The 27,128-nt window shown below is 59.0% G+C and overlaps 3 protein-coding genes across 5 annotated transcripts; 1 reads left to right on the top strand and 2 right to left on the bottom strand.

The window, feature by feature from the left end:
- Positions 1-764: 764 nt before the first annotated feature.
- On the bottom strand, positions 765-13,567 carry PTPN9 (protein tyrosine phosphatase non-receptor type 9). 3 transcript variants are annotated; one of them, XM_055817968.1, is made up of 13 exons: positions 13,206-13,567; positions 8,316-8,459; positions 7,718-7,807; positions 7,483-7,607; positions 6,567-6,672; positions 5,802-5,912; positions 4,763-5,091; positions 4,272-4,365; positions 4,069-4,138; positions 3,399-3,477; positions 2,993-3,143; positions 2,689-2,896; positions 765-2,393 (listed from the first exon to the last, which is right to left on the bottom strand). In XM_055817968.1, the coding sequence occupies exons 1-13, from the start codon at positions 13,236-13,238 to the stop codon at positions 2,167-2,169; spliced, it is 1,767 nt and encodes a 588-aa protein (XP_055673943.1). In that variant the 5' UTR covers positions 13,239-13,567; the 3' UTR covers positions 765-2,166. The 3 variants fall into 3 exon arrangements, with proteins under 3 accessions (XP_055673943.1, XP_027645333.1, XP_013156283.3); XM_027789532.2 differs by lacking the exon at positions 13,206-13,567 and adding an exon at positions 10,249-10,360; XM_013300829.3 differs by lacking the exon at positions 13,206-13,567 and having other exon boundaries at positions 8,316-9,103.
- A 118-nt stretch (positions 13,568-13,685) lies between these two features.
- LOC129785561 (translation initiation factor IF-2-like) lies at positions 13,686-14,776 on the top strand. The gene is made up of 2 exons (XM_055818001.1): positions 13,686-14,117; positions 14,272-14,776. Exons 1-2 carry the CDS (start codon positions 13,878-13,880, stop codon positions 14,689-14,691), a joined length of 660 nt encoding a protein of 219 aa, XP_055673976.1. The 5' UTR covers positions 13,686-13,877; the 3' UTR covers positions 14,692-14,776.
- A 1,274-nt stretch (positions 14,777-16,050) lies between these two features.
- On the bottom strand, positions 16,051-25,750 carry SNUPN (snurportin 1). Its single transcript, XM_055817995.1, has 8 exons — positions 25,555-25,750; positions 25,212-25,368; positions 24,344-24,448; positions 24,117-24,213; positions 23,452-23,549; positions 23,037-23,114; positions 21,088-21,168; positions 16,051-17,121 (listed from the first exon to the last, which is right to left on the bottom strand). The coding sequence occupies exons 1-8, from the start codon at positions 25,704-25,706 to the stop codon at positions 16,792-16,794; spliced, it is 1,098 nt and encodes a 365-aa protein (XP_055673970.1). The 5' UTR covers positions 25,707-25,750; the 3' UTR covers positions 16,051-16,791.
- Positions 25,751-27,128: the final 1,378 nt, after the last annotated feature.

Below are 27,128 nucleotides of genomic sequence, written 5' to 3'. Positions count from 1 at the left end.
CTACACACCTGCTCCAAGTGAGTCCAGCAGCACAGAAGTGACACCCTCACCCTGCAATCCAGCAGCGAAAAGCCTTTCCCCAACATCCCGAAATCACTGTGCCTCGTGAGGTGCAGGCAGCAGCAGGCAGACCCTGCGGCCAGCGCTCCCCATCCAGGGCATGACCTGGCACCTGGAGGCTCCCTGCAGGTGGAGGTTTGGTTTCCTGGAGTGCTCAGCAGGGTGGCCAACACAGCCCCAGGGCTTTCTAAATAATTATTAATAAAAATAGGAGGAAGGTGACAGCTGGAGAAATGGCGTATGCAAAGAGGAGGCTCCACAGAGCCCGTTGCTTGAAGCAGGACAGATTGATGCTCTGAGGCTCGGCCAGGCCCTGGGAAAAAAGGCAGGAGCTCAGATGGGGGCCACTTGTTGTTGCCCCCCAGCAAACAGGGCTGCATACAGCACAGCCCTTCTCGCTGCCCTCCCTCCTGCCCACCCAGGAAAGCAGCCTGGTTATCTCTCACAGGGCCTCACCCGGGACAGGAGGGGGCTGGCCGGCTCTCACAGCTGCTGCCCCAAGCCCTCCAGCCCCATGGGACTTCTACCCCGTGCTCCCCCATGCCACCCTGTGCCCCCCCCCAAAGTTCTGGGGAGCTGCAGCAGGTCCGTGTGTCCCCAGGGATGGGGCCAGCTTGCTTTTGGGGACTGCGGGGTGTGCAAAACCCTAAGTTCCCTCCCTCTCCTCTCCTGCCCCTGATCAACTCCACCACGATAGCCACAAGGACTGGTCACTGGTAGTATATTTATATGTCGATACAAATAAAACAAAACAAAACCCAAAAAGTAACAACAAAAATGTTTCTCTGAATGAGAGCAAAATAGGAACATTTACAAATACTTCTGGCTCTGGCTTGGATCAAGTTAATGTTAAATATAAAAAAAACCAAAACGAAACAAACCCCCCGCCCCCCAAGATTATAAAAAAATAAGAATATACACATTCAAAGAGCTTATTACAGTATAAAGTCACCGAGCCCCAGCGCTGCCAGCCCCAGCTCCCCTGGGCAGCGTGGAGGGGCAGTGGCTGGGGTGGTGGCGGCCGTCCTGGCAGGTGCCACTGCCACCTCTTGAGGGTTTCGGCTCTTTTTGCTCAGCGCTCTTCCAGCCCGTGACTCACCACGGGGCTGGGCCCGCAGGTTCCCACTGCCAGCTTGGGAAAGCCGGGCAACCTGGAGAGCCGGTCGGTCCCCGGCCAGCCCCACCGCCTTGTACCTAGTGACTCCCAGGGGTGCGCCCCGAGGGGCAAAGGATGCCCATGAGTTCCTCACTCCCCCCAGCCAACCTGCCTGCCGTGGCCAAATTCCTCCAGATTCTCCTCCTGGGAGCAAAGCTGCTGGGAGACGATGGCAAGGAAGGTGAAACAGGGGAAGGATGCTGCTGAGCATCCCATGGGATGGACTGGGGAGCAGGTACTGGGTCCCAACGCTGCCCATGAGGAGCAGGAAAGGGAAAAAAGGGGGGTGGGAAAAATTAATAATAAAGACAAGACAGAGCCAGGACCAAACTCACCACTCCAGGGATCACAGCGGTGAGATGGCAGGACAGCAGGGACCCACAGGAGCTGCTAAAACGGGTGCTTGTATATATGTATCTATATAATGGCCGGGGTTGGGCACAGCGTGGATATATTATATACACACATACATACAGACACACAGACTTAGTGGCAGGTAAGACTGACGTAGGTGCCTATTCCTAAGCCCCAGGGCAGGACTGGAAACACATTTCCTAGAGCTTTGCAAAGCCCCTCTCTAAATACACTTTAGATGGTACCAACAAAAAAAATAAAATTAAAAAAACAAAAAACCCCCCAAAAACTCGAAGAGAAGAAAAACCACCTCCCCAAACAACCAACAGACACACTGTGGAGAGGAGCGAGAGCCTCTTCCCACACCATCCTCCACCCCCTGGCGAGCGGCAGCCACCATTTGGTTTGAGTAAGGCACAGTTCGATAGCAGTGCTAACAGCCGGGGACGGGCGGCCACCACGCTCCGGCACCGCCGCGCTCCGACACTGCCACCCCGACAGCTCTGCCGAGCCCCGGTGGGCACAGAAGCGGCTCCGGCAGCCCCAGGAGGATGGGAAAGGGGCGGGGGGGGAGGTCTGCAGGGAGGCGGAGGGTCTCAGTGTCCCGGCGAGCTCTTCTCCTGGCCGGCCCGGCTGTGGTTGGCGAGCAGCAGGCCCTCGCGCTGGGCGTGCTCGAGGACGGCGGTGTAACAGAAATAATACTGCTCGGGGGTCTGGATGCTGAAGGCACGCTGGGTCCGCATGCGCAGCACCGTCTGGTAGATGTTCAGCGTGCCCATGTCCTGCAGCTGGGACAGGCAGATGTCCAGCGCGCAGAAGGTACCTGGGGACAACGATGTCAACCACCAAAGAGCCATCACTATCCCCTGCAAGAACTGGAACGGGGCAGTGGTGGTCCTCAGCACCCCCCCCAACCTCCCGCACGAGACCATGGGCATCGGGAGAAGCAGGGCAGGGATGTCCCCCAGGTCTGATGGCTCCAGAAAGTCCTGGGGACACGTGTGACGGGTCTGCCAGCTTGCAATCAGACGTGGGTCCCTGGGATGGAAATGCCTCGGGGAGGCTGGACTTGCCCCTCGCCCCCTCCAACACCCCCAGCAGCAGGGCTACCCCGTTACCTGTCCTGCCGATGCCGGCACTGCAGTGCACCACAACTGGGGGTCCCCCGGGGTGACCCTTGAAGCGAGGTCCCAGGGCGCTGACTGCCACCCTCTGCTGCTGCTTCACGGCCCCCAAAAAGTCAATGAGAGTGGCCGCAGAGGAGGGGACACCATAATCCGGCCAGCTCAGGTACTGGAAGTGGGACACCAGCCGCCGCTCCCTCGTCTGGGGGAAAGCAGGGGGGGGTTAGACCCTCTCCCCTCCTCTGCCCCCAGCCAGAGAGGACCCCCAGTGCCCCTGTGCCATCCCCTGGCCACACACCTCTGAGCTGTGGATCTCCAGGATGGTTTTCTTGTAATGGTTGAGGTTCTCCACACCCAGGTTGGTGATGGTCAGGGCCCCGAAGCACACCTGGGAATCCTTCTCCAGGGGCCAGTACTGGCCGCACTTTCTCCTGCCTCCCTCCTCCAGCCTGGGAGCAGAAGGACAGGTTGGTGATGTCCTCCTTGCCCTGCTGGGAACGCGCCCCATGCCAACCGGACTTGGCCCCCTGGGATCCCAAAAGGCCCACACAGACCATCCCTGATGTGATGTCCCCACCCTGCGGGGCTCGGGCTGGCACCACAGCTGCGAGGTCACTGCAGAGAGCACAGCACCGCTCATCCAACACCAAAAATGCTCATTTTGCAAAGAAAAACAGGGCTGTGCCCCCGCCATAAGCACTCACCGAGTCGTCATCACGATCACCAGGACATTTTGCTCCCACACCATGCGCCAGAAGTCACCGTAGGTGTTTTCCAGAGGCCCTGCAGGGACAGCCCACGTATCAGCCCAAGACCTGATGGATTTGGGCCAGCCCCTTGGCCCAGCAGCCCCCCTTGCCCCCCCGGGGGAACCACAGCCCCTTCCTGCTAGAACTGACCCCAGTATAGATCCACCAGCCCTGCCTGGAGCTGCCACTGACTGCCCCCCCCAGCGCCGAATCCCTACGGCTCGGCACCGATTCCCCCTCTCTGCTCCATCCCCGGGCAGCCGGGGCAAACCCAGGGGCTGGGTTAGGGGCAGGAGGAGGGGGCTGCCAGCGCTGCTGCCAGCGGGGGTTGCTCAGCCCAGGACCTGTTCTGTGGGAGGTGGCTGAAGGAGGACGGACCCGCTTGCTCCCTCCCAGGAGAAACTGCTCCCGCCTGGCTGGGAACCAGGACGGGAGTAAATACACCCAGAGAGAAGTAAATAAATACACCCAGGGAGGAGTAAATACACCCAAGCGAGGAGGGGGGCTTGCAATGCCCTGCTCCCAGAATGTCCCCCACCATGGCTGGTGGCTGATGCTGGGCAGGGGGGTGAAGCCCACACGTGCACCAGAAGCAAAATAAGCCCTTGGTGGGCTCAGGCCGTACCTTGAGTCCCGATGTAAGCGTTCCTCTGCTTGTAGCCGTCCATGAAGCTCGCGTTGATGTAGTCGGTCAGCTGCGGGGAGAAGAGCGCGCACAGCATGAGCCCTCCGGAGCCCCACGGCCGGGGCGGCTGAGCTCGGCTTCACTGGGACCCCCGAGCTCGGCTTCACGTGGGACCCCCGCGTTGCCACCCCGGGCTGGCTCACCTCCGGGCGGCTGTATGGCTTTGCCAGCTTGACGCGGGTTTGGTCCAGGCAGGGCACGTCCCCGTACCGGTTCTTCTCCTGGTTGTAGGGTGCCCTGGGAGGCGGGAGAGAGGGACATGGGGATGTTTTCCAAGCAGGGAAGGAAAAGGCAGCATCCCTCTCTCTGCACAAGCCTCCAGCGCCCATAGCTTGGGCTCTGCTGCCATCACCTGGCCAAAGCCTCGGGAAGCGGAGTCCCGGCCAGGTCCTGGTCCCCACTGTCCCCAGCGCGGCGCCCTCCTACCCCCGGGGGCTGCAGGAGCCATGAAGGGGACTCCCAGCATCGCTGGGCTGGCGGATCTCCATTGCTAACCCAAAGCACTGCACCCCAAAGAGCCAGATGGGCTATCACTGAGCTCCAGAAGTGCAGTGATGGGGGGGACCCAGCTTTTTTGGAGCAGGAGAGGGTGCCCCCATGGTGGCCCGCACCTGGCTCCCTCCCCCCAACTCACAAAGAGCAGACAAAGGTGCCAGCAGGGCTCCGGCGCCGTATATCTTCATACTCTTCATAGATGCCCCGTTTCTGCTTGTGGTTGACGTGATCCAGCAGCTCCTGGAGGGTGACGGACTTGGGCCCGGGGACGTGGACAGAGCCGTTATCTTTGGGGGCCGCCAGCGGCACCAGGATGAGCTCGTCCAGGGGGTCAGGGTGCCCATTCTGCTGGGGCAGGAACCGGCAGTTCCAGCTCAGAGGGTCCAGTTTGAGGGAACCCCCAAGGTACTCGGGGAGGCACTCCCGGGGCAGGTGCTCCTTCAGCTCTGACATCTTCACCATCTGCACCTGCAGGAGGAAGAAGGCAGGGGTGACTCCAAGAAGGATGGAGAGGGTTCACTGCGGACAGGGATGACGAGGTCTCGCACGGTCCCAATGGAGCCTGGAGATTTCCCGCAACAGCATCAGCGTCTTCCCCCTTCTTCCCCTGCCCCGGGAGGGCACCCAGGGGAACACCAGCAGTGGGGCAGGTGCTGGCCCCCCCACGTACCCATGTGGGAGTCCACACTGACACCCAGCTCCAAATTTGCAAGCAGCTCCAAGCTCCTACCAACAGCAGAGGGGCAAACTCCAGCTCAGGGAGACACCGGGCTGGAAACGGGCTCTGCCAGTGGCACCGCTGATGCCGAGAATACTGGTTTAGGTATTTTTGGCTTTGCCAGATAGGGCCTGAGCACAGGTACTTAAGCTTCCATTTTCCCCTGCGTGCTCAGCAGAGGTTTCCTTTCCCTTTAATCATTTACCATGGCCTCCACTTGCTGCTGCTGGCAGCATCACCGCAGAGGAAGAAAGGGAAGGTGATTTCAGAAGGGGTTCAGTATATTTGCTGAAAAAACTGAAACAGGTTGGCAGCTATGCAGTTGGCTGAGAAAGCCTCCGTTTCCCACAGATTTGGGCTCAGCACCTTCCAGCAGACGGGAAGGGCACAAGCTCCTTACACCATCCCATCCCAAAGGGAAAACAGCCTCAGTCCTCCCTGCTGGGGTGAGCCCACTCACCCGCTCCCGCAGCTTCTCCTTCAGCAGCAGGCTGATGATGGAGTAGGGCACACGAAACCACATGGGTGCTCCCACGATGAAAACCTTCTTGAGCCGAGCCGGGAAGGCACCCTGCAGGCAGGAGGGGGTCAGATCCATGGTGTCGGGGAGGAACCGGCCCCTCTCCGCGCTCTCCCAGGGGGGACACACGTCCCAGCAGAGGTGACGACTAGCAAAGGGGACCCTGAGGTGGCAATGCCACATCCGAAGCTCCCCTCGCACACAGCTGTTAGCCCACAGCCACACTTAGTTTTATGCTCCGATATGGAAACAAATTATTTCCCTGGAATTATGTAGGCAGAGGGTTTGGCTCTACAGGGGAGAGGTGAAGCCTGGGAGCTGGGATCTGTCCGGAGAACACACCCCGGCCAATATTTACTGCTATTTATTTTTTTTCCGGAGAAGGGAGGAGGCACGAAATGCCAGCATGATTAAAAAATAATTTGCATCTGTTTTCCCAAAAGCGCTGCCAGCAGCTGCGAGAGGAATCCGGCATGGGGACAGCTGATCCCCTCCCACCCGCGGGACCCGCAGCCCCGGGCTGGGTCCAGCCCGGCGGGCTCCCAATGCCAAGGTCCTGCAGGGCTGTAGCTGGTGCTCCTCGGCCAAGACGTGGTCAGCATGGTCTGGCATGAAAATTTCCATCAAAGCCACAGGACGTTACGTACTCGGCGAGTGAGTGGCCCCTGCGCTGTCCCCAGACAGCGGGACACTCCCAGCCCTTACCTTCAGCAGGTTGAGGATCTTCTTGCTGAGGTCCAGCTCGAAGTTGGTGTACTGTGAGCCTGCCATGTCATAGATGAACACCAGCCCGTTCCTCTGGGTTTCGAAGCTGAGAGAAGGGAAAGAGCAAAGTCAACCCTGCAACATCCAACTGTGCAGCCCCTGCAGGAGGAGACCTACCCCACGCTAAACTCATCTTCAGCTCGCTGACTCCAAAAAATCCCCTTCTGTGCTGCCAGGAGGACTCACGCACCCAAAGCTTGAACCATGAACCAAAGCTTGCTTCTGCCCTTCCCAGCTGCTCCATCACCTCTTCCTAAAACCTTTATTTATGCCTGGCTCTTATCTTAAGCCTGTCACAGCTGCATCGCCCGTGACGGCTAAGTTCAAAAACAGAAAGAGCCCAGCAGGATAAACGGAGCGTCCTGACTTCATATTTTTGGCAGGGCTCACATTACATCTTGCCGGTGGCAGGGCCACCTCCTCCCCGGCCAAAGCCTGCAGGAATCGGGGGCTTTGCTGAACTGAAACCTGGACGTAGGCAGGGAAAGGCTGCTAAGAGCCTGGGTCAGGACTCGGGGGATTTTGTTCCCCTGCTGAACGCCCCCACGGGGATGACCGGCTGGAGTTCAAACCGGGGGAAGGTGGGGAACTTCAGGCCACAGGGAGCTGCGAGCCCTTCTCTCCCCTAACTAGAGACAGGGCACGCAGAGGCACGCAGACAGACTCAGCCACAATTTCACCTTTGGGAATTCACATTCACGGCAGAGACGGCCCATCTTTGCCCCGTGAAGGCTTTTGGAGGGATTTCATCAAAACCTCAGCAAGCAGCAGCACCTGCCCTTGGCCCTGGGTGGGGAAAGGGGCTCTCGGGGACCCGCTGCTGTAGGACGCGGTACCTCGGCGGTGGCAGGCTCACCTCTCCACCGCTCGGTCCAGCAGGTAGAAGAGCGCCTGGAGCACCACATGCTGCACGCTCTTGCTGGGGTGGTGCAGCTTGGCTGTGAAGAGGGCGATGGAGGCTCCCGACGGGTCCCGCACGCTCTGGTGAGGAAACAGGGTCAAGCTCCCACAGCACCCAAGGATGCCCGCACAGAGCAGAGCCAGGACAAGCTGCCCGGCTGGGGTAACTGGGGGGGGATACCCCCGCTTACCAGAATGGTGAACTTGCCACTGAGCAGCTCCGAGCGCAGCGGCTCCTCATGTGGCTTCAGCTTCACAATGCCCTCCTTCAGCCGCGTCTCCTGTGGGCAGGGAGCAGCGTGATGGCCAGCACGGACACCACAGCCCTCCCCAGCCATCGCCACGTCCCCATGGGGCAGCCAGCCCTCCAAGGGAATCCCCAGCAGGGAAACCTCTGCTCCATGGCCCCATTTCCAAGCAGAGGACTGCAGCTGGCTCCAGCACCACAACCCCCAGCACGGGGAGGAGCAGCTTTGCAAAAGCAGCATGGGAAATGTATATATGCATATATCTCCTTTATACAGTGGGAGACGCTCTGCGGGCATCACGCACCAGCCGGGAGGGCACCCTGCGAGCATGCACACTGCTCTCAGCAGGGGGGAGGGGACTGGGGTCGGTGAGATCTCCATGGTGACTTGTCTTGGCTGAAAAAGGATTTTCCAGCTGAATAAAACTCATAAGGGAGCGGGAAAAAGAAGTAAAGCAGGGAGAGGGTCGTCCCTGGGACCAGAGATCTCTCACAGAGCAGAACGCCCTCGGCTGGGGGGGGACCCAGCCCTGCTCGCTTACCCGGTAGGAGTGAAAGAGCTCGATGGCCCGCAGGACATCGAACTTGCGGGCCATGAGGAACTTGACAGCCACATTCCAGGAGAGCGGGGACACATTGTACTGGCCCGTCCACTTGTTGATCTCCTCCAGGAACTGCTTGGTCGCCTGTGGGAGAGGCAGGGGGCATGCAGTGAGATGGGGCAGGAGGAGAAGGAATGCCCAAGGAGCATCCCTGGTCATGGTGGGAGCTACACGGTCCTCGGTATGTGGGCAGGGGCTGGGCACGTCTCGGCAAACCCAACAGTTCCTCGGGGTGAAGCGGGGAGCTCTACGGCAGCTACTGGGAAAGAGGGTGAGGGCAGTGGGGATGGAGACAAAGGCAATGCCAGCGTGGGGAAGGGAGCAAGTGGTAGGAGTGCTGGCACCGGAAAAACATCCTTGGGGCTGGGGGAGACTCATGGAAAGGAGAGGGGAAGCGAAAGGAGGATTTTTACAGGCATTAGACTCCCGTTCAGACACAGCAGCCCTAGCGCAGCGGGAACACCTCAGCAGCAGTGGCCTCCCGGGGCTGCAGCTCCACCGTGGAGCTGCCAGCCCATCCCGGTGAAATAAGAGCAGCATCGAGGGCCGACGCTCTGACATGCCGCGGGACACAGCCCAGTTTCACAGAGTTGCAGATGACCAGATGAGAAAGGTTCAGCTCAGGAGGGTCCCAGGATGCTCCTGCTGCTCCCCACAGCCCTGTTCCGCGCTGGGGTCACCCCGCACAAGCACGCTCCCGTCCCAAAGCACCGACACCACACGTGCCCGAAACCATGAGAAACCAAAAAAGAAAAACTTTTCCAACCCTAGCGCTGCCAGAGCAGAGTCACAAATCCCAACCTGCAACCTCCCGGCAGGCTTAAAGCCCTGAAGGCGAGCAAAACAGCCCCAAAAGGTAGTATTTCTACAACCTGTGTTTGCAAGGTGGGCTTGGGGCTTCCGAACGCCCGTGCTAATGGAAGCAGCTTTGCCTTCTGCTCTGTTATCGATCCCGTGTCCCACATGGGAGCCCCGAGGGAGCCTGGGCAGCACGGCCCAGCCTGCCACCATGTACTGCTCAAGGGATGCGGGCAGGCCAGAGGGAGTCTCTGAAATGCCCTGCTCCCACCCACGTACACCCCAAAACGGAGCAGTTCCCATCCCTGCAAGAGCGGAGGATGGTGATGACGGTGCAAGGAGGACAGCGAGCGCTGAAGGCTGGCTCCTGGCGCAGGGAGCGCAGGCAGGCGGCGGTGTTGGATGTCAGGCAGTGGCACAGAGTTACTGGGAACTATTCAGCCAGAGAAGCTCGTCGGCATTAATGACTTCCGACAGGAGGAAGCGAAAGGCCGGGGTTTATCGGCGGCGCAAAGCTCGGCGGCACAGCAAGCCCCTCTCATGGGATGAGCCGAAGGAGCCCGGTTCGTTTGAGGGGTCTCTCTGCAGCCCACCTGGCATTGATCTGCAGGTGTTTTTGGAAGAAGTATCGGTTCAGCCAGCTGCTGGAAGCTGCTAAGGGCCAGCCCAGACCCCAGCGCATCACAGCCAGAAGCTCCCTAACTCAGTATCAGAATCCTGCAGAGCGGCCGGGTGAGCACCAGCTGGGAGGGAACGCACAGAATTGGGCTGGGTCTGCTGCCGGCAGCTCCAGGAGGAATCTGAAAGCGGATTTCAACAGCCCAGCTCCAAGCTCTAGCAAAAATCCCCTTTAAGCATCACAAGCCCTCCTGGCACAGTGGTGTGCCACTGTCAGCTGGCTGCAGCTTGACAGCCGGATCGGTCCCCCCATCTCTGCAATTGCTGGGGGCAAGGGACCAGAGGGGAGGGGGCAAGGTGGGGAGCAAAGAAGACATGGGGTTGTACACCCCCCTGCCTTGCATTCCCACCTCCCAGCCAGCAGCCGGAGGGAGCTTCTCCTGGGAGCTGTACTTACGGGACGCCTTTATCCCCATGGCTTCGTCTCCAACAGCCTCCACTTTGCCAAAACAAAAGCAACTCTTTGTGGCCCAAAGTGCTCATGGTTTCTCCTCGAACTCAAGAGGGATGGGGAAAACAAACAGGGGAACACAGAAACCATCTTCAGCCTTAACGCAACACACACTCCCACACGTACATATATCAAATATAGCCTATCCATGAGCTCAGGTGGGGAGCCCCACCGGCCGCACCCTGGTGGGCCAGGGAGTGAGTCCCCCTGGGACCCCCCTGCTGCCCAAAAGCCAGGGCTGGGCTGGAGATGCAAACCCAGAGAAACAGCAGAGATGCTCCTTCCCCAGCACACGCAGGATGGCACAGGGATGGGGGTGAGCACCAGGCACGCTCCCACCGCCCTCAGATGGAGACCAGAGCCGGCACCGCAACCTGGGACAAGAAAGACGGCCTGAGACGATGGGAAGGACGCCCCGAGGGGCGCGGGTGGCAGCTGGGAGAGGACGCAACATGTGGTTCGGGTCTCCTTCCTCAACACCTAACCCATCACGCTTCATGCAATCCCACTGCCAGCACCCATCATGAGGGATGTCAGGCTTTTTGCAAGGGGGGAAAGACCCAAAAGAACAAGCACCAACTTTGCCACGCCATGAACTCCAACTTTCTCCTGCAGCTAAACGAAATCCCAAACTTACCAGCGCCAACATTCAACAGCAGGCGACCCAGGAGTTACTGAGCCGAGCATCACTGCCAGCCGCAGCTCTGCCCCCTCCCTCCACCGGGTCTCACCGTTGTTCCTGGCCCCGATCCTGTTTGGGTTCGTGCGGGTGCCGAGGTGAGCGCCGCAGGGATCGCTTCACGCGCTGGGTGCGCAGCCCGTGACCCAGAGCTGCAGCAAGCAGCCCCGGTTCTGCGAGTGACGCAGCGCTGGGAGCGAAATGGTCCGTGGCCGGGTGTTTTGAACAATGCTGCTCTTTGGAGCACTGGTGTCATCGAAGTCCCCGCTTCACTGTGCCAGGGCAGGGCGGTGACAAAGCCACCGCCGCAGGAACACGGGGGCTCTTCAAGGCCTCCTCCCCCGGGCTGGCAGGCAGCAAACCCACCCTCATTCTTCAGCCCGGGGACAGGGGGACACAAGTCCTGTGAAAAATCACAGCTGAAAACCCGAGGAAGACCAGTTTGGCTCCTCTGGGATAGGCTGGGGAGGGAACTGCGGAGATCTTGGGGAGTCGGAGGTGTCCCGAGGTTGGCAGGGAGAGGAGAGGGGTGAAATCCCCCCCAGCTTGCTGTTGGTAACGGAGAGAGCGGAGTGAGCAGAGGAAATCCTGATGATGGTCCCGAGGAGGATGAAGAGGTGGCAGGAAGGGGATGTCCCAGCCCCAGCCAGCACTGACCCACCAAGAGAGAATCTGCCACTATTTTGGCTTCCAAGCCATGGAGGGCAGCGCCGAGGGCAGCCTTCCCCACCCCTGCCTGGTGATCCAAACCTGGAGCCATTCCTGAAAATACCTCTTCATCTTCTCCGTCTGATATTCCTGCACAAACCAAACGCCTTGGATCCCTCTCCTGGGATCCTGGCTGCGGAAGCCCAGCCACGGCCCCGCTGCAAACCAAGCTCCCTGCCTTTTTTTTTTTTTTCCCCAGGTCTTCTAAAACCCCGTTTGCTGGAAGCTTCACCCGCTCCGTGACGCAGGGGAAACACAAATCACAGGCACCGGTGGGGACACAGGGCATGAACACCCCCTTCTCCTCGTGATTTTATTGCCCTGGAGATAGCGGTACCACGCTGATAGCGGGAGGTGTGGTGGAGGAGAAAGCCTGGGAGCACCAGTGTGGGCTGCAGGACTGACTCTGCCAGCTCCGGGCTTGTGCGGCCACGGGGTCTGGGGGAACCTGGGGTCCCCCACCAACCCTCCTAAACCTCCCTGTAGGAATGAAGGATGTTTTTAAAAAAAAGAAAAACAACCAAATAAACAGAACACTGACCAGCTGGTCCCTTTTGCCTTCACATCATAAGCCCCCCAAGGCCAGCGAGGGGGCCAACACGACAGCCCGAGCATCACCCAGGGGAGCTCGGCGGGCGGCTCGGGTGCAGATGCGGAGCCGGGTGGGCATCCCTGGGGGTGAGGGTGAAGTGGGGGGCTGGGGGGGCACAGCCAGAGATGGTTCTCGTCATCTGACGCACCCTGGCTGGCTTATCGGCCCCGTTCCCCGAGCCCGGCGACATCCTCCCGCGCTGACGCAAGGCCGGTGGAGGAAGCCGGGACGTCACGGGAGGCCTGGGGCGTGGGAAGCGCGTGCACACGCATCCCCACGGCTGCCCACGGGGGGAGGCCGGCGAGGAGAGCCCACTGGTGCCCGGGGGGGGACACACGCACTACCACCCCCACTCTGGGGGTGCATGACCCCAACCCCGTGCTGCGGTACCCCTGCTTACCCTGGCATTGCAAAGGCCTCTGGGGTGCTGGGTGGGCAGCTTGGGGGTGTGTGTGGGGGTGTGTGTGGGGGGTGCCAGGATGGGAGTTGCCCGGGTTGGGGGGCTGCATGGGGTGGGGTCTGCCCGTTAAGAGGGCTGCCAGGGTGGGGAGTTGCCCAGTTTGGGGGGCTGCATACGTGGGGGGACTGCCTGGGTGGGGAGTTGCCCGGCTTGGGGGCTGCATAGGTGGGGGGGCTGCCCGGTGAGGGGGCTGCATAGGCGGGGAGTTGTCTGGGTTGGGGGGCTGCCCGGGTGGGGGGTTTGCATAGGTGGGGGATAGGTGGGGGGCTGCCTGGTGAGTGGGCTGCATAGGTGGGGGGCTGCCCGAATCGGGGGGAGGGGGCTTTGCCAATGGGGCTTTCCTTGGGGAGAACCGCCCCGCTGGGAGAAAACAGCCCTGCAACCCGGGACAGCCAAAAAAAAAGGGGGAGGGGGGGCAGAGCCGGGGGTCCTGCCCAGCCCGGCCCGGCCCGGCGCGGACATACCTGCTCCTCCTCGGCGCTGAGCTCCGCGGCCATGCTGTGCTGTGCAGCGCGGCCCCGCTGCCCGCGGCGGGCCCTGCCGAGCCGAGCCGAGCCGAGCCGAGCCGTGCGAGCCGCGCCGCGCCGTGCGAGCCGAGCCGCGCTAGGCGGCGGGCGCCCCACCGGAGCCCATCCCCGGGGGCCGGCGGCGCTGCGGGCACCGGCCCCTCCCGGCCGCCGCAGGCTCGGCACGGGCGGCTCCGCCCCGCGGTCCCCGCCGAAAGTGCCGAAAAAAAATAAATTAAAAAAATAAAAAAAATCGGAATAACCCCCCCGATCCCGCAGCCCCCCGGGAAGTTTCGCTCGCCCCAGGGAAGCGCCGCTCCGCTGGGCTGGGCCGGGCCGGGCTCCCCGCCCCGCTCCGCTCGGCCCCGGCGGGGGCGGCGGCAGGAAGCGCCCGCGGCCCCCTCCCCTCCCCTCCCCTCCCGCCCCCTCCCCTCGCTGCCCCCCCCGCGGCGTGGCCGCCCCCGGGCGCGGGACAGGAAGCCCCGGCGGGCGGCGGGGCCGGTGCTCGGCGGCGGGGAGCGGGGGGGGGGCGGCGGCGGTGCCCGCCCTCCCTCCGCTCCGGCCCGGCCTGGCTCGGCCTGGCCCCGCCGGGCGGGCGGCGCGTTCCCCGGCACCGCTGCCGCCGCTAAGATGGTGGCGGGCGGCTCTGCCCGGAGCCGTCCCGGGGGGGCGGGCAGCGCGGCGGGGCTCTGCCTCCCAGCTGGGCCCCCCGCCCCCGGCGCCTTCGAGGAAACCCGGAGCCGCGCCGCTTGCCCAGGCCCAGCACCCCCCGCGGCCGGGCTGCAGACCCCGCCGGAGCGCCAGGCTGCAGGGCGGGGGGGCGTGTTGTTCGGCTGGGGGAGACCGGGGGGTGCTGCACCCCCAAGGCGGGTGAGTGGCGATGGCGGCCCCGGCATGGACGGGCTCCCGGCCCCGCCGCCCTTCCCGGTCCTGCCGCCCCCCTTCCCGGTACTCCGGCCCCGCAGCCCTTCCCGGGCTTTCCAGGGTTTCCAGCGGCTTCTTCGCTGCTCTCCCTCCTCTACAGTCCCTCAATGGTGGTTCCCGGGTGGGCGCAGGTGGCGGCGGCGGGATGGAGAGAGCCGATGCTCCTCCGGAGGGGCCACCAAGAAGGGACGGGGACCATGAGCCCACGGAAAAGCCAGGCCGGGGGACGCTTTGTTCAGCCGAGGAGGATTGTGCTGGCAAGGTGCCCACAGCCGGAGCCTTTGCACCTAACTCAGAGAACATGGAAGAAAGGGCAGAGGAAGGGGCCAAGCCATGGGCAAGGGCTGGCCTGTCCTCCCCGGCCCCGGGCCACACTCCACTCTCCTGCCCCAGGCTCCATTTTTGCCCCCGAGGAGGGGAGGTGACCCTACCTCGGTCACTGCCGAAGCTTCCGCCCCTTCCAGTTGGGAGCAGGGCAGGGAACAGATGGGAGTGGGATCGCACCCAGCAAATAAAATAAGTCACAGCAACAAACTGCGCTGGCCCTGGTGACTTCCCTTTAACACCCTCTCTCCAAACACAGCCCTTCGTTTCCAACTGGAATTGTAACGCAAATATTTATTTCTCCAGCCCAGCTCATGCTTTTAAAAGGGAAACTATGCGGCATCATCTGGAGCCGGCAGAAAGCTACGGTCGCTTCCCCGCCGCTCTCCTCCATCGATCGCAGCGAGCGGCTGAAGGCAGCCCCTCTTCGCCTGCATCCGCTCCCCTGCCCGCTCCCATCCCTCGCTGGAGGACCTTCAGAGGTGGCGGGAGGACCTTTGAGGGCAGCAGGGAGGCAGTAACCTGAGCTGCAGCTTTCTCTGCCCTAAGGGATGCACAAATCCTACATCCAGATGCCCACCTCCGGATTTAATTGCCTGATGGAAGGAAAATTCTACTGATAGGAGGCTGGATGTGGTCTCCCTGGCCGGGGCTCTCCCTGTAGCCCTCTGCCAGCTGGCGAGGCCGAACCACAGGGGGAACGGGCAGCTCGAGCAGCCCAGAGCCTGTGAGGGACAGGGCAGTCCAGGGCAGTCCAGGTGTTGTGTCCTCTTCCCCCAGCTCATTGCTTCACATGCTAAAAAAAAAACCAAGCACACAAAAAAAACCCACCAAAAAAAACCCCCAAGCAGCAGTTTGAAAAAGACTGCAGCACACTTGGCCTCATCCGAATGCTGCGGAGCTGGGGTGCTGTTCCCCCCCCTCTGGGGAAGGGGAGCAGTGGCCAGCCCCCTCCCACAGCCAGCTCTGGCCGAAGTTAGGACAGTTCGTGCTGCCTGCTGGTATAATCAATAGCGGCTGCACAGCCAGATGATTGCATGCAGACCACACACTTGGCACAGAAACAAGTGTTTTTCTGGGAAAAACAGGGGGTGTGAGGGCAGGATACAAGTGCCCCCGCTATCTGCGGGCAGCCATCCCCACACACTGTATCTCCTCCTGGATACGGGCCCTCTGGCAGCATTTTCACAGGCAGCCGAGAGGAGACTCCCCAGCACCATGTTTAGCCCGATATTTCATCTCCCCCCTCCACGGCGAGTCTTCCTGCTCCAGCCTTTTATTGTCCCTCTGGAAAAGAACCTGGGAATGGTGAGTACAATCGTTTCGTCCCTGCTAAAACCGGTGAAAGGCAGCAGCTGGTGCTCGCAAAGCAGCCTTCAGCTGGGCTACGAGGGACAGCGGCGGGGAACAGAGTGAACCACCTCGGTGCGTGGAGGAGAATCAAACCCGCACAAGCATTTCCTCTGCTCCAGTTAGCGCTGCAACTGATTTTTCAGTCCCTATTTGGGAGGCACGGCACGCATCCACCCTTAGGTAGCAGGAAGACGCTCAAGAATTTGTCTTTCTGAGAAACCTTTTATTTGGCACAATCAATGCTAGCGTTTTTCAGTGCGAAACCATTCCTTCCTCCCCCTACTGAGAAAAGCCTCGAGTACAGGCTTCTGCCGCGCCGCACAAAGCTGTGCTCGGAAGCAGGGCCCACTGCGCTGCAAGGAAATTTAGTTTTTCTCTGTAAACGCGTGGGTGTGGAAAGCCCAGCCTTTGGATTTACAGCAGCTCGCTGCAAACTTTTTGTTACTAGAAGTGGACTGACCACAAAACTTTCATTGAGGCAGCCTCGGTAAACAGCTGGATCAAAGGCTGAAATGCCCTCGATTCCCGGGGCCAGGGAGGTGGGGCTGCCGCTGGGGCCGGGGTTCCGAGCAGCAGCTGCACCTCAGAGCTCTGAGCACTGTTCCTATGCTGAAGCTTTGCCAGAGGCTTTAACAGAAGCAGGGTCAGGAGCAGAGCCGGGAACCCTGCAGTGTGGGGACAGATCATTGAGTTTCCCAGCGCACGACTGCCTTAGCAAAGAACCAGACAATCCTGTTAAGACCTTACAGAAGCCCTGGCAAAAAGAAAAAAAAAAGAAAAAAAAAATCCAGCGGCACTTGGAACAAGATATTCCACTTTAGTGCCCTTTCAACAAAACCATCCTATGATCATTACCTTTGACCCCCTCTCAGGGAGGGTGAGGGACAGTGAGAAGCAGGGAACCTTTTCCTTTCTCCTTACCCAACCGGTCTGTCCCAGCAGCCTAATTCTCCATCTGGCTCACTGCTTCATCCCGGCCCTCGGGAGAGTTTGCTGGCTGAGGGGTAGACAAGTGTTCCAGCTCGTAATGTCCGTTCCTCGCAGCCACCGCGCTGCTCAGGTGACCCTTTTCTGCTGCCAGCTTTTTATTCTTCTTGCTCTCAATGATCTGCTGGAGCTGATGCCCAGCATAGTCTGGTTTGGCAGTGAGCACCGTAGCGGGCACAGCGAGCCCGAGGATCTCGGGGACCATGTAGGGCCGGAGCCAGCCCACCAGCGGGGTGCTGCCGGGGGTATAGTGGGTTTGCTTGTGATAGAAGAGAAGTCCGTCGACCTGTAAAGAGAGAGAGAGTGAATGAAAGGCCAGAGCTGGAGGCTCTTGCAGGTGGATGACAGAGCGCCAGACGACAGCACCGCTCTCCATAGAGGCCAAAACTACCAGCTGGATCATTTTTCTCAAGCAGTGCAATAAATAGCGGAAGGGAAAGAAGAAACCTGCAGAGCTCCTGCCCTGAAAGATCACTACAAGCCCAGCGACTGCCGGATGGCTTTCAGTCATCAGAGGCAAATGATCTCAGCCTGATGTCGGCACGGACAGCACTTTCCCTCTGGTTGCTATGATCCCATTCTGCAGAAAGGCCATCAGGTTTCTGAATAAGGCAGCGCACAGAAAGGCCACTTTACTGGATTAAGGTTATTTTAAATAATACATTTGCAGAGTAATTAGAGCGCATGACGCCAAGGAGCCCTGATTTGTAACGCTGCTACGGCTCTTTCAGCTGGCTTATATGAAATAAATTCTTAATGTTTCCCAAGAGAGAACTTCACCAGCAATCGATGACAGTTAAGGGCACTCAGGACTTTGAAGGTTTAGGCCCTAACTCTTGTGCTACTATTTCCACACTCTGCAACACTGCAGCTGGCTGACATTTTCCCCCGCTTCCTCGCCACGCTCGGGGATTTTTGCCCCTGCCTTCCTGTGCTTCCCAGGGATGCACTCTGCAAGGTTAGATCCTGCTGTCGGGCTGCCTCACGCTGGAGGTGGTGCTCCTTTTAGCTCAGCCTCGCAAGCTCCTAAAAGGCCATTTGGCTACGAGTAAGAGTGGCTGAGTGGGCAGGAGAGATGAGAAAAAGAGCCCACCTCACGCTGCATTGCTCCCTGGCCCCTCCCCAAGGCCTACAGCCCCCAGAATATATATGGCAGAACGGCACATGTATTGGCAATGAGCAGAGGCATCAGTGAAGCAGGCAGATCAAGGTGATTTCTGCTACTGTGCTAGATTGTGAAAAAAGCAAAAAGCAGCATACATTCCTCTCTGAACCGTGGATGCTAACCTCCAGCAGAGCGGGCAGAGCTGCTTGCACTACTCTCTCCATAATTTTCAGTCACCGTTAAGATCTTGCAAAATAATCCCAGAAAAAGGGGGATTCCTGCGCTAGGAAAACGTAAGACCAGAACGGTAAACATCATGATGAGCTTGTGTAACCCTCTGGATATCTAAACGACAACGCTTTTCCCTCCCCCTGCCTCCCAGGAAGGCTTGGGAAGAGCCAGATTCTGTGGCACCCCAGCACCATGCCTACACATCCAGCCCATTCCTGTGGGTGCGTGGCACTTGATGAGCAACAGGGATTCTCCAGCACCCACAGGAATGTTTTGGTAAAGATCAGAGCCTGGGAAGGCTTCTGCCTTCCAGACTGCTCCAAAGATCTTCCCCAAGCTGGAGAATTCAAAGGAGTTCAGCCTAGTGGAGAGTTACATCATACTCTTCCTTCCCTTGATTTCCCTTAAGTTACTCCCATATTCCTTCCAGTTTATTTAATTTGTTGGCCAGGTCTCTATTCTGAGTCACCACACTGTCACCAGCCACATCAGAATAAGGGCTGACACTGTCCCTGAACGACCGAACCTGATGGGAAACTGGTCTGGCAGGATTTCATGTGTCGCAGCCAAGCTTTTCAGATTTTAGGTGCTTTACAGTACTCCTATTCCTTCGCATCGGGGCTTCTCAGACTTCGGCTGCCCCTGCCTTCAAGGAAACCCGAATGTTGTTTTACTCAGATCTACGAGTAGGACAGTAGCTCTTAAGATCCACTCCAAAAAACACTTCAAATTCAGGGCCAGTCAATTGATCCAAAGTCCACCGAGTTCCACAGAAAAAGTTTCCGCTGAATATAGCGGATCAGGTCCTAACTCTAAAGGTTAGAGATTAACTATGAAGACCCAGATCTGAAAGCACTGACCACCTCTGTTGCCACCACACACATGAAATCCTTGTAAGGGTAACAAAATGCCAAGCCCAGGCATAAGGTGACCCCTATTATCCTGCACTGCCTATAGCAAGGCTGCATTTTGCTTTCTGTAAAGTTTATCTCGTTGGGTGCCGCGGGTGGAAGCTCGCGAAGGGGATTTTTTGGGCTCCCTCTTGTGGCACATCACAGGGGACCCGCGGTCCCCTCCACTCCGGGAAGCAGCACCACGGGTTCTGTGGGGTTACTGGCTGCTTCGAGCCAAATTATACCACGTTTCACTCGTTGGGGTCGCACCTCGACTACCAGCTCAGGAACATGGGGGGGCAAGTCACTGCTGGATTACAAGGGAGAGTCTGAACAACTCCACCTCCCTCCCCTGGTGTTTCGCAATGGTCTCCTTCATATGCCGAAAGTTTTTCTGCGCTGGCTGCGGTGGGGCAATACTCCTCAGCCTTTTCTCCCGGGAGCAGATGCCTCCAGAAGGAATGAGGCTTTCTTCAGTAAAGACGGGAACGACTGTGTCTACAGAGACACTCCATCTGTAGTTGAGCCAGTCAGCTGAAGGAAATCTGGGATGCCTTCTCAACAAGTCCCCAATTTGTGTTTAGAGCAGGGCCTGGCAAGACCAGCAAGGGGCTGGGACTTTCCAACTCTCTCTAATGACTGTCCTGGTTTTGATGAGCAGAAGGCAAAGTCAGCCCTCCCAGCCAAATCAGTGTCCCTTAAATTTGAACCTGCACTTACGTTAATCGCTAACTTGGGCCGGGAGAGCACAAGACACGCAGTCAAATCCACGTGGCTTTTGGCTTAGGAGGACAAGCAACCTTTACAATGGCTGCCCCTGATCTAGAGACTGGGCACTCCACAGGAACCGCTGCAGCCACAGGAGGAGCTTCTGGCTCCCAGATGTTTGTCACCGACGCTGTGCTGGAACGCGCTCACCTCCTCCATCCTCTTCTGCTTCAGTGCCAAGTCAGCCAGGGCAGTCAAAAGCAGCCTGAGCTGTTTTCATGAGGGGCTCCCACTTGCTGCTCGCAACCGCACAGAGCTGAACTGGGTGGCACATCGATTTGTCTGTCCTGCCCTTCCCCCACAGGTGAGCAGAGAGGCCTGAACAGCACCTACTTCTAAAGCTGATGAAGCAAATGTAGGTGTCCTGTTCATCCGCTCTTTCTGGGGGGGAATGCCGCCTCAGAGAAAGCCAGGAGCAGCTGCGGCCAAAGGCAGGGAGCTGCTGGTCCTGTACCAGACCAAAAAGCAGAGCTCACGTTACCCCCTCCACAAGATCCAACAGCAGTATAGCGGGAGGACAGTCATCCGAACCCCTCCCCGCCATTTCTGCTACAGCCTCCTGCCCCCAGCTCCGGTACACCTCAGACACCCATCACTAACACCCAAGCACTCCAGAAACCATCAGGAGCTTAGCACCACCATTCTCTTTCCTCCCCACCAGACGCAAGGTAGCTGGGTGCCTTGCACACAAGAGGGATGGAAGCAGCGAGACTAAGGAAACACAGAGCCCGTGACAGAAGTCAGAGAAAGACACCACTTTGTCTACCCCACACAGCTCAAGAAACACCCCTGCATAAGGGATTAAACTGCAGAGATCCTCACACTTGTAGCCACGCAAGCCCACCCAGGGTAGCAGCTTTGGCCCTATAAATGTCAGCTGTCCATCACGCTGCCACACGAATGCAAGCCACGCTGCTTCTGGGTGTCCACATCAACCCCTCTCTTGCCCCAAGGGCTCTTTCAGACAACAGCAGTAAAGCACCTGGGGCACAGGGAATGCTATGGCTTAACTCCCGCTAATTAGTCGGGTTGGATGCAGCCTGTACCTGGTGACAGGGTAACAGATCAGCTGTGTGCATAAAAGGCACCCATCCCCCACCCAGGGAAACAGCAGCACAGCTCAGCAAGCTTTCCACAGGCCTTGGGACCGCGCCGCTCCCAAGCGGAGGGGATGCACCCCTCTCCAAGCAGCAGCAGATGCGTGGTGGGGCCGTCTCTAAGGCTGAAGTGCAGGTTCCCACCTGCGTGTTCTCACCTTGAAGGGGAAGTCCATAGCCAGCACCTTACACAGGCTGTCTGAGGAGCAGGGGAAGTTCCGCAGGCCCACAAATTTGTACTGAAAGAGTAAGAGAGGGTTAGAAGAGACAACCACATAGCCTAAAGCAGAACAAGTCACTGAATCGAGCACTGGTGCAGAGGCAGCTAAGGAAGGATTTCCACCAGTGAAAATCCAGCATGAGAAGGAAAGGGTGAGGGACAGGCATCACATAAAACAACGAGATCTTGTAAAGCTTGAGACAAGATCTCAAGCAGCCACCCCATCATTAAACTGCTGTCCTTCCTGCCACAGGGTATTGCGGGCCCAAAAGCACAAACAGGCTCTAAAGAGGATTAGACAGCTCCTGAAAGGCAGGTTCCCTGGTGGCCGTTAACTCCATGATCTAGGTACAACCAATGGCAGATGAAGTCAGAGGGAACATGACAGGTATCTCCAATTTCTTACTCTTTCCATAGCCACTGGTGTCTGCGATTAGTACAGGTTATTGGCACAGACAGACCTCTGACGTGATTCAGAACAGCAGTTCATAAGCAAACCCCAGATCTAGAGACAGAACAACAGGACCAAGCTGTCCCATTGGTGCCAGTCACACCCCACTAGAGTAACTGAAACTGCTTGCATGAAAATCTACAAAAATCACCCAAGCCACCAGAGAGGCTAGGGTGGGATCAGCTGTTAGAGAGAACCCCCGCCATCTCTCCAGCAACGCTTGATAAAGGACATACATCACTGCAACTTTACAAATCTCATTCCAAAACCAGAAGATGACCTTCAAGAGAAGACCCCACCATGGACTGCCACCATGATACCCAGACAGCATGAAATCTAGAGTGTCCAGAATGATCTACTTTGAGTATTTTACCACCCCAGTTTCAAATGACCCTCTCCTTGCATTTAATGAGATGCACACGGCAGAGACAGAGTGTACAGCTCCCACACGCTCCCGATACCTTTTTTCCCCAAAGCATCTAAGACTGCAGGAAGGACTTTTCAGGAGAGCTGACCCTGAGGCACTCTTTTAACCAAAATAGAAAATGATGACCTCTGGGCAGGATGCAAAGCAGACAGACATCTGCTCCAGCCTGCTGGCTCAGCCAAGCAAACCTTTCCACCCAGGAAATGAAAGCTGAAATGACTCCTGCTTCATGAGGTAGCTGTCTTCTGGATATTCCCATTGGAGTCAGAGCAGGATGTTCTGCAAATACAGATACCTCCACTGCTGACACAGGAGTGGTCATCCCCGTTTATGACCGATCTGCTCAATGCACAGGAGCTGTTCTGCTTAGCAGTGCAGCCATTGGATCCCACTTTGTAAACTGCTCCGTAGCCGAGCTGCCAAATCTCTTATGTCTGTCCCCAAAAATCACTTTCCAAGCTGCTGTGGTTTCTAGGTCTGACCTCCATGTGTAAATCTTTAAAGGGAGACCTTTTATCCTTGCTGAGCAGGGACTCCGGGTAGCAATCCAGCAGCCACCCTGACAACTTCAACGATCCATTTAAGCAGGCGGGAAGGCTAAAGCTTTACAAGCCTTTCCCCTTGCCTCGTGAGTCCGCAAGACTAAACAAGAATAAATCCCATTGTAGTCAGGCTGCCAACCAATGCTACCCCTGTAGAAACCACAATGATTTTCCATTCTGTTTCAAGGTAAAGCTAAAAATGGCATGGAAGTTAGCTGATACCCTGCAGTCTGATCTCCCTCAGCACTTTGGCTGTGGGAGGAAAGCCACACACATTTACAATATTCAATAGTTCTATTTACATCCTGAACACGGCATCCCATTTCATCAGAAGTACACTTTGAAGCTTGATGAGGTGTGGGGTTAAGAAAAAAGCTTCCGCTTGTGAAAGAAAGTGCTGAAGCCTGCTGAACAGGAGACCTTACCCCCCATCCTCCTCCTCCTCCTCTTAGTGCAAAAGAACTTACTGGATTAATCCTGCTTTTCTCGCCCAGCCCTTCCTCCTCTTGGATCTTTGAGGAGAGCCAGAAGAATCTGAAGTCGGTCTGTGAAAGGAGGCAGAAACTTAATGACTATCCACCGCACATTGCTGATCAGCACTTGCTGGGTGTTGCCACTCCTTTGCACTCGCCTGGGAGATTTACAAACTCAGCTTCACCTACAGAACCAGCCAGCCCCATGAACTCTGCTACTTCCCCCAATACCCCCAAAAGATCCACCCAGTTATTCCAGTAACCAGAAGCCCATAAGCTGTAAAGATGCTGGCGCTTAGATGAAATACCCATCCTACTGCACGGTGCACCATGTCCAGTGCTGGCTGCAAAGCAGCTCACGGAACAGGGAACAAAAGGGAGGGGAGGGCAGAGGGGGAAGGTTCAGCACCTGGCAGTCATAAATGGGGTGTCCTCTCCAGCACATCACATCGAGGATATAGTACGTCTGCTGCACCTCGTTGTAGATGCAGTCCAAGATGCAGTACACTGCGCACACAAACACAGGGAGGTTGCAGACGTGCCCCTGAGACTGCCTCTCACCCAGCAGCCAAATGCCAGCACAAATCTCTCCTGCATTAAGCCTGCCCTGATGTAAGGCTGCAAAGCTGCGACCACAAAAAGCCCTGTCCCAGACAGAGGCCCAGCAAGCAAAGGCATGTTTCAGAAAACGGCATTTATCAAACAGTTACCCCTTCTCCTGAGGGCAAGAAAGCAACTACAAGATGTATTAAGGAAGACCACACCGTACACAGCTCTCTGTCAGAAGACAGAAAGGATGTTGAGGTTTAAGAGTGTCAGTTAACCAGGCAGCTAATTAAAAGAAACTCTTACCAAGCATAAAGGTATCTGATACTGTCCACATCTAGTTATCCCCAGAGACACATGAACAGGGCCAAAGCTAACTACTCCCAGCAACAGAGAAGGGCACAGCTCCACGGCTCAAGGGAGCCGGAGGAACAGCACTGAGCCTCCTGGCGCACACGTTCACAGGGAGAAGCAGAAGGTTCCCCTCTCTCTATCCCAAATTCTGTTCCCAAATCCTCACACTGTTACCTTTCTCGCTCGTTGAATTGTGCCGGTTCCCCCCTGGCAGCAGGGATGGGAACCTGTTGACACAGAAACCGCTCTTGGTGTAAGCTGCTGTTGTGCCCTGTGAGGAAACAGGAGAGTAAAAAAAAAAAGAAAAATCAAGCCAGACGCACGGACCAGTCTTATGTTAGCTGGGAAAAAGGTACAGGTCCTTTACCAGATGGTGAGACATCACCACTGCTGCTGCTTACCCTAGACGCTACAACTAGTGACCTTTTCCCGATGGGACACACCACTACAACCCACTCCTGCTCCAGATCCAAGGGGACATCGACCAACCATTCTGACAGCATCAGCTATGGAGAAATCCAGAAAAAAAAATATCAGTTAGTAACAAGTCCCCCAAAGTTATGGAAAACTCATACATCAAGGATAAAGGAAGGTTTTGACTTGGCTTAAACAGCTACACTGGGTGCTTCAGACGCAATTTGCATTGCTCATCACCCAGCGTTAAGCACCAGAGGGGCTCACTCCCTCTCTCTAACCAACCTGCTTAACAGACTCTCCCCAAAGTCCTTCTCTTGCTTCCCAGCTGCTGACTAAGCTACAGACTACAGCATGGGGCTCACAGTCCTTGCCTGGGCACTCCCGTACCTTGGTCCTGGCTCCAGCCTCACTTTCAGCACTTCATTTGTGTATTTTAAATATGTGGCAGAGCATAGAGATTCCTAAACATTAGGAGTAAAGAGCCCAGACAAGCTGACCTCTTCAGAGACTGCCTGGCTATGATCACCTGAGCATCTGTGTGTCTTTTTAGGGCCGATATGGCACCAAGGCTAATAACACCCTCCAGCTGAGGTTTACCTTCCTTCCTGGTATCCCAGACATGGGGAGAGACAGAAATCTTTAACTGAGTGCTGCATAACGGGATACAAACGCTGCTGGCTGAGCTGAAACCTCCCAGAGCACGCAGGCAGCTCATCTCCACCTCTCCTCCATTTGAACACAGCACATCGCACGGCTCCCCTCCAAGCACCAGGCCAGGTCAGCACCCCACACCCCTCCCGCTGCCTGGCCTCGCACTCACACCTGCTCCCCTTCACGAGGGACCCTCCTCACCTGATTGCCATAGCGCCTGGGCAGCCTGTGGCCAACATCCACGTCCATTTCCTCTTCCCCCGCATCTTCCCCCTCCTTCTCCTCGTCCCCGCTATCCACCCCTGCCCAGTCGTCATCTGCCAGCCTCCTGGCATGGTTCACGTAGTCCAGCCGCCTCCTGGGAGGTGGGGGGAAAGGAAAGAGCCCCGCTCGCCCTCCGCGGGAGACAGACTACCCCCTCCGCCCTGCACAGCCCCGGGCCCCGGCCCCGCAGCCCCTGCCGCCCGGTGGGCCCAGCACGGGCCTGTCCGCCCCCAGCGGCACCCCCCGGCCGGGCTCTCCCCTTCCTCGGGCCCCAGCTCACTCCCTCTGGAGGCGGAGGAGGCGCTGGCGGCGCTCGGCCTGCCCCAGGCCGCCGCGGGCCTTGTAGGCGGCGAGGCGGGGGTGCGGGGCCGCCGGGCTGTTGGGCCCCGCCAGGGCCACGCCGGCCGCCAGCGCCGCGCTCAGCTCCTCCATGGCAACGCCCGCCCGGCGCCCGCGCGCCGTGACGCACTTCCGCCCGACGGCGGGAACGGCGCCGCAGCCGGCCCGCAGCGCCCCCTCGCGGCGCGGAGGCGCCGCGCCCGACCGCCGCGCCGGCCAGCGGCAGTCCTCCCCCCCTATGACTCAGTTTCCCCTGCCGCCGGGAGGCGGGCAGGGACACTCGAGGCTGTGACCGGGCACGGGCGTAGGGGACATCCCGGGCAGGGACGGAGGGGACACACAGGGAAGGGGTGCGGGGGACAACTGCGGGCAGGGACGTAGGGCACCACCCCGAGCAGGGATGGAGGGGCCACCACGGCCAGGGATGGAGGGCACCGTCCCGGGCAGGGACGGAGGGGATACCCCGGGCAGGGATGTAAGGGACATAGAGGGCGGGGATGGCGGGGGACAACGGCAGGCAGGGACATAGGGGACCACCGCGAGCAGGGACAGAGGGGACCGCGGTGGGCAGGGATGTCCGCGGCCATTCCCGCTCACGGCTGCGGGAGCAGCCGGTGCCGGTGCCGGTGCTGGTGCCGTGGGCGGGACCGGTGCCCCGGGGCCGGCTGCCTGCAGAGGGCAGCGTGCGACCTGCCGCGCCGCTCCCCTCCGCTCCCGGGCGGCGAACCGGGGAGCTCGGCGCTGCCGTGCGTCACGGGAGGCTGGCGGCCAGCCCCGCCACCGGCACCGGCACCAGCACCACCACCGCCACCGCCACCGGCACCGGGCAGCAGCACCGACATCGCGCAGCGGCGGCGGGCCCCGACACCGGAACCGGGCGGCGGTACCGAGGGTGGCCCCGGGGCGCCGAGGCCGGGCGGTGGCAGCGAGCGGCGGCCCCGGGCCCTGCCGGGCCATGCGGTGAGGGCGGCTCGCCGGTCCCGCCGACGGACGGGAGGCGCGGCCGGGCCGCGGCTGTGCTCGGCTCCCCGGGCCCGGTACGGCGGCGGCCGGGCCCCCCGTCCCCCCGCTCCCCTCCCCGGCCCGGCAGCGGGACCGGCCCGGTGCTGCCCAGCCAGCGGGCCCTCCCGTCCCGCCCCAGACCCGCGGATTCCTGGGCTAGCCCCCCCCCCCCACACACACACCAACCCCCCTCCCAACCCCCGGGAAAATCGGCCCGGAAAGGAATTGCAAAATTCCGGGATCACCGGGAGGTTGGGCTGGGTTTGGGGCCGGTTCCCGGCGCTTCCCCGGGGCCCGGCAGCCGCTGGCGGGAGGGAAGCGGGGGGTTTATCCACAGGAGCGCCGGAAAAAGTCGCTTTGGATTTCTTTCCTCGCCGGCAGCCAGATCTTTTCCTCCCAGAACGTGGAACGGCGGGATCGGCGTCCCAGCGAGCTCGGACCTGCGCGGCCATGGCAGAGCCCGGCTCCTGGCGCGGCCGGGGGCTGCATCCCGCCGCGGCCAAGGAAACGCCG

The sequence above is a fragment of the Falco peregrinus genome, chromosome 1, assembly GCF_023634155.1.
Source record: "Falco peregrinus isolate bFalPer1 chromosome 1, bFalPer1.pri, whole genome shotgun sequence".
Classification (NCBI taxonomy): domain Eukaryota; kingdom Metazoa; phylum Chordata; class Aves; order Falconiformes; family Falconidae; genus Falco; species Falco peregrinus.
Note: the sequence above shows the minus strand (reverse complement) of the source record. Positions and strands in the feature narration are given on the sequence as shown.